We start from the raw sequence: 5,399 nt of genomic DNA on the forward strand, positions 1-5,399 counted from the left end.
TCAGTACACTACCACGGTGAAGGAGCTCAAGATTATGTACAGTACTTGATGCAGTAGTTGGCGGATCCGCGTTTCCGGCATGTTCTTTGAACACCCGGAATACCCGATGCTGTTGGAAATGGGTGTTGCCTTCACGGTGATTTCAGTGCGCCTAACGGGTTCGAAGCGGTGATACCTCCCTCTTTCACGCACGGCCCTTGTGTTGTCGTAGCGATTCTTCATCACCCCTTGCTGCCGCAGTACCTTTTCCTCCAGCACCCAGATCGATGTAATAGCGTCGAAATTTGCATCTGGCCCGCTGTACAGATCCACGGGTCTCAGTATGTGACCTTCTAAGGGCCTCTAAATGCTGGCTTTAGCAGCAAGCCTCTTGAGAGTCAGAGCTCCATCGCACGGCCCTTTCCCATGTGAGGTCGCATAGAAGTGCCATGACGCACTTATGCTGAAATACGAGTAGTGGTGACAGAGGTTGACGAAACTTTGTATTTTTTGTATTTCGAACCTGCGCCGTCCGTGAAGTAGCGAAGTTTATTGACATGGGGATAGTCTGCTCTTATTCTGCGTGTGAGCTCTGTCTGAAAGGTATAGAGCACGGCATTATCGTGCTGTAAGCAATCTGATATCACAACGAATGTACGGTGTCGCAAGGTCATGTCACCAAGGAAGCGGTTGCAAAATACCGTCGAATGAATGATGGCCTGTGTTACAAATTGTAGTCGCAAGAATCCCCAAGAACCGGAGTCGAAAATAGGTGTCCGCAGGGACGAACTTTATCGTCCTCGAAACCTCATTCCATCACGAAATACAGACAACAAGTCCCTTCTCCAATCACTTTACCACGCTTAAACCCCTCGGGAATCCGCCGCTTCTTCCTCCTCGTCCTCTATTTCTATCTCTTCAATGACGAAGTTAACATGAAATCCGTAAGAATCTCCCCCCGGAAATGAGGATCCTCATTTGATATCGTGACTGTAACCAACCAACAAGGAAACTCTATGGTAACTAACGAAGCTCTAGCAGATTGCAACTGGACCGGTCTTCGTAGTACTGTTCCATCACCCATTCTCACTGGACAGGCGCGGACATGATTGTCTCTACCGAAGAATAGTCCAACTATTCGTCCAGTCTTCCACATGTGTCGTGGCAGCCGCTCACTGTGGACGATGACCAAGTCGTCCACTTGCAGCAAGTTACGTCCGTGAACCGCTGGGACCTGCCGCGCAGACCTCAGTTGAAGGAGGTATTCGTTCCTCCACCGCCACCAGAAGCTGTCAATCATCTGCTGGTGAAGCAACCACCGGTTACGTGTGTCGTTGGATGGCCTCGGAGGTACGAAGTCCAGTGGTGGAAGCGAAGTTGTCCTTTTTCCCACCAAGAAGTGGGCCGGGGTAAGCGGTCCTTCGTCAGCAGGGCTGTCGTTTACAAAAGTAAGGGGTCGAGAGTTAATGACCGCCTCGACACCGTGCAGCACGGTCGTCAGCTCCTCGAAGGTGAGCCTGTTTTTCCCGAGGGTCTTCCTTAAGGCTGTCTTCACGCTACTGACCAGGCGTTCCCAGAAGCCGCCCCACCACGATCTGTGGTCGTCTAGCAACTTCTTCATCGTCTTTCCCCTGGTTAGAAGATCCGCTGGATTTTGCTGCCCCGGGCAATGGCTCCATGCTGCTGGATACGTCTCCGCCTGTATTTCGGTGACTCTGTTTTTGACGAACTGTTTCCACCGCAGTGCTGGTCCTTTAACCCAGCATAGTACGATGCTTGAATCTGTCCAGAAGTAGAACTTGATGATGTGATGCGTGAGAGATGCACGAATGGTCTTTGCAAGTCTGCATCCGATTAAAGCTCCCATCAGTTCCAGACGCGGCAGCGTCAACGTTTTCAGAGGTGACACTCGTGCCTTCGTCATAAGAAAGACTACCGCAATTTCCTCGCAGTCCTCCTGTGTCCGCATGTATGCTACCGCGCCGTACGCAGCCGAGCTTGCATCCGTGAGCACATGCACCTGGACCCGACTGGACGAGCATCCGATGCCTTGGCAAAGGTAGCGTGGTATTGCCATGCTTTTTATCTGTGGGAGCTCACCACTCCACCACGCCCATTCGTCTTCGTCCCAGTCGAGCCCAAGCTGCCAAATTCGTTGAAACAGCATTTTCGCTCGTATAGTGAATGGTGCGACGAAGCCGAGCGGGTCAAAGACAGTGGCGGAGACCTTCAGTACCGCACGTTTCGTGTTCCCTCTTGAAGACAGGCTCAAGCTGTTGCGAGAGAGCTTCAGTTGATCCGTTTCTCGGTCCCACAGCAATCCTAGCAGGCCGAGTTCTGTCGTTGCTGCGTAATTCCCTCCAGGACACCTGTCGTCGTGCTCTTGGAAACGTTGGCTGAGAACTGCTGAACTTGACGCCCACTTTCTTAAATCCATCCCAGCCAGCTGCTGTCGTTCGGCCTCTGCTTCGGTAGAAGCACCTGTTAGCAAGTCGTCTACGTAGGACACTCTAAGCTTCTCTGCCGTTTCTTTAAGGGGTCCCTCGACTTTCTTCAGATGATGTTGGATCGTTGCCGATAAAAGAAACGGACTTGAAGTCGTACCGAAGGGTACACGAGTCATTCTCCAGATTTGGATTTCGGGCAAAGGGCCATCCACTGGTGGCGTTTCCTGGAACCAGAGGAAGCGCAGCGCATCCCTATCTTCCTCTCTCACCAAGACCTGTAGGAACGCTTTCGCAATGTCAGGAGCAATAGCAATCCGTTCCGTGCGAAATTGTAAGAGTAGTGGCAGTAATTCGGCGTTAAGCTTCGGGCATTTCTCCAAACACTCGTTTAACGATGCGGTATCTGGTGCGTGAGAAGACGCGTCGAAGACCACCCTAAGCTTCGTCGTTGCCGAATCTTCCCGGAATACTGCTTGGTGAGGCATGTAGTAAACGTGTTCTGCCGAAGTACACTCGTCTCCGGAAACCACTTCTGCGTAGCCTTGGATCAAGTAGTTCCTCATTGCTTCATCATAGCCAAGCAGTTGACTCTCGTTGGAGCGTAGCCTCTTCACCAGGCTCTCAAGTCTGCGCTCCGCCACCCTGCGGTTGTCCCCCAGCTAAGTACTGTCTGCCTTCCACGGTAGGCCGACCTGGTATCGACCATCCTTATTTTCGACTGTGCTGTCAAAGTCCCTCAAGGTCACGTCATCTTCAAGTCCCTTGTCACTTGAGTCGTCGGTGATCCCAAGGCTCTCCAACTCCCATAACTTCCTGATGTCGACGCAATGCCCCTCTGTCGTGGCTTGAACGTGGAGCACGCAAGTTAGAGCATTCGTACCCTTAGTCACCGATGTCTTCAGTAGGCTGGGTCCCTGGAACGTCCATCCCAGATGCGTGTTGACAGCCACTGTGCTCTCAGACCCAACAGAGCGCCTCAACCCGGTTTTCAGAAGTCGCCACATTTGGTCCGCTCCGACCAATAGCCCGATTCCAGGTTGGGCCTCTACTCCAGCGAAGAAAACCTCGTCGGCGATGCATCCACCCTCGGCTTTGACTGCTGCCACAAAACTGTCGTTCACCGAAGCTGCTACGATGTCTTTGGAGATGAACGGGATCTCCACCGCTTCAAGCAGGTATTCCTTCTCATCATATTGACTTCGCAGTCGTACTTGTACCAGGCGGTGTCTGTGAGCGGTTTCTGATCGTGTGGCATCACCGAACGTGTTCAGCCGTACAACTATTTCTCCCAGCACTTGCAGGTTCAATTTCCTGGAGATGTCTTGCCTGATGAAAGTCTTCTGGCTGCCGCCATCAAATATCCCTCTGATGTACACCCAGCGGTCATCAGCGATGACCCACGTACGAAACGTTTGCAGAAGAACTACATTATCCCTCGTGTCCTCACCCGTACTTGCGGTGTACATGCTGGTAGCCTCCACCGACTTCACCTGTGTCTCCGCTGACGAGCGCCATTTCGGGTCACAGAGAGACGTCACATGACGGCCTTTGCACCTTGAGCACCGTACTTTCCTCCCGCAATCCTTCGCACGATGTCCCTTTACTGTGCACCTGAAGCAGCGACTTTGTGATGCCAAAAGTTTATTCTTTTGTTCAAGATCCATTGGACCGTCGCACACCTCCGTGCCGTGGTTCTCGGAGCTGAGAAACAAGCAGCCTAGCCCGCTTTTAGCTGCCGCATGCAAGACTGCTGCTGCTGGTCGGCTTCTTCCTCGACGATCTTTCATCGACTTTAGACTAGCGTCCTCTTTCTTTGCGCTGATGCTTCCAGTTCTTTCCCTGCTTTCGACTTCTACTCGAAGGAATTCCAACATCCTGTCAAGCTGTGACACTGTCGTTGCGGAGCCGTTCGGCCGTTGTTCACCCGCGTCATTCTGTGATCCTGCGGCCTGCCGCTGGCCGGCCCTTCCGTCGTGCGCCAGCTGACGATGATACTCTACGGCCATCTCGCTGGGAAATGCTTTTAGCAGAATGTCCACTAGTAACGTTGCATACGTGCCCGTGGAAACGCCCTGTGCTTGTAGACCTCGAATGTGGCTTTGCATATGGTCATACAGCTTCCTTAGTCCTCGTACGTCGTCTACTGACGTCACTACTGGAGGATTTCGTAACTTCACAAGATGATCCTGCTCAATCCTCCGATGGTCTCCGAACCGACTTTCCAGTATTTCGATTGCGTCTTGGTAGCACGCGTCTGTGGCTTGCGGACCGGCAATCGCAGCTGCCGGCGGACCAGACAGCAACGTCCGTAAATAGTGAAACTTCTCAATTCGCGGAAGGTTGCCGTTCTCGTGGATAGCTGCTCTGAATTGTTCCCAGAGTGGTAGCCACTGTCACAGTCGGAACGTCTGCAGCTGGAGCTGGGCAACCTTATTCTGCTTGATCTCCCACCGTTCGTTCCCGTCGATGGCGTAGTCGTCTGTGTGACCTGTCCAGCCCCCACCAGGCCTCTGATCTTGGCCTTGAACAGCGCCTTCGCTTGGACTACACGATCCTCATAATCCAAGACTGCAGCGTACTCTTGTTCCATGTGCTCGTCCGTAACATGGGACTCGATTTCCTTGTCGAGAATGCCGAGATCCTTACTGCATGACTCAAGGCGTTCCAAGAGAGCGCTGCAGGCTTCCGCTGTGCAATTCGGGTCGGCGAGGGTTGCTGTAGCTTCGTTGACGATCCTTGTTGTCTGTGCTCGCCGCGCACTTCGCTTCGCCTTCAGGCGATCCATCCTTTGTCCGACGACAATAGTCTTCAATGCGTCCAATATCTCCAGGTCCACGGGTTCTCGAGTCGATCCCAGTCGTTAGTCCCAGAGCAGGTTCCCGGGTTTCGGCACCATGTTACAAATTGTAGTCGCAAGAATCCCCAAGAACCGGGGTCGGAAATAGGTGTCCGCAGTGACCAACTTTATCGTCC

The 5,399-nt window shown here is 52.8% G+C and overlaps 2 protein-coding genes across 2 annotated transcripts; both read right to left on the bottom strand.

Moving 5' to 3' along the window:
* LOC135384400 (uncharacterized) lies at nucleotides 1-2,989 on the bottom strand. The gene is made up of 2 exons (XM_064613601.1): nucleotides 1,008-2,989; nucleotides 1-298 (listed from the first exon to the last, which is right to left on the bottom strand). The coding sequence occupies exons 1-2, from the start codon at nucleotides 2,987-2,989 to the stop codon at nucleotides 1-3; spliced, it is 2,280 nt and encodes a 759-aa protein (XP_064469671.1).
* A 96-nt stretch (nucleotides 2,990-3,085) lies between these two features.
* On the bottom strand, nucleotides 3,086-4,531 carry LOC135384401 (uncharacterized). Its single transcript, XM_064613603.1, has one exon. It carries the CDS (start codon nucleotides 4,529-4,531, stop codon nucleotides 3,086-3,088), a length of 1,446 nt encoding a protein of 481 aa, XP_064469673.1.
* Nucleotides 4,532-5,399: the final 868 nt, after the last annotated feature.

This window comes from Ornithodoros turicata, chromosome 2, assembly GCF_037126465.1.
Source record: "Ornithodoros turicata isolate Travis chromosome 2, ASM3712646v1, whole genome shotgun sequence".
NCBI classification, from domain to species: Eukaryota; Metazoa; Arthropoda; class Arachnida; order Ixodida; family Argasidae; genus Ornithodoros; species Ornithodoros turicata.

Bases quoted from the DNA above. Each gene is read 5' to 3' on its own strand.
- LOC135384400 (XM_064613601.1), bottom strand. From the start codon at position 2,989: ATGAGGAACTACTTGATCCAAGGCTACGCAGAAGTGGTTTCCGGAGAC. The intron at 299-1,007 runs GTTAGTTACCAT...GGATCTGTACAG, and splicing joins TTGCAATCTGCTAGAGCTTC to CGGGCCAGATGCAAATTTCG.
- LOC135384401 (XM_064613603.1), bottom strand. From the start codon at position 4,531: ATGCAAAGCCACATTCGAGGTCTACAAGCACAGGGCGTTTCCACGGGC.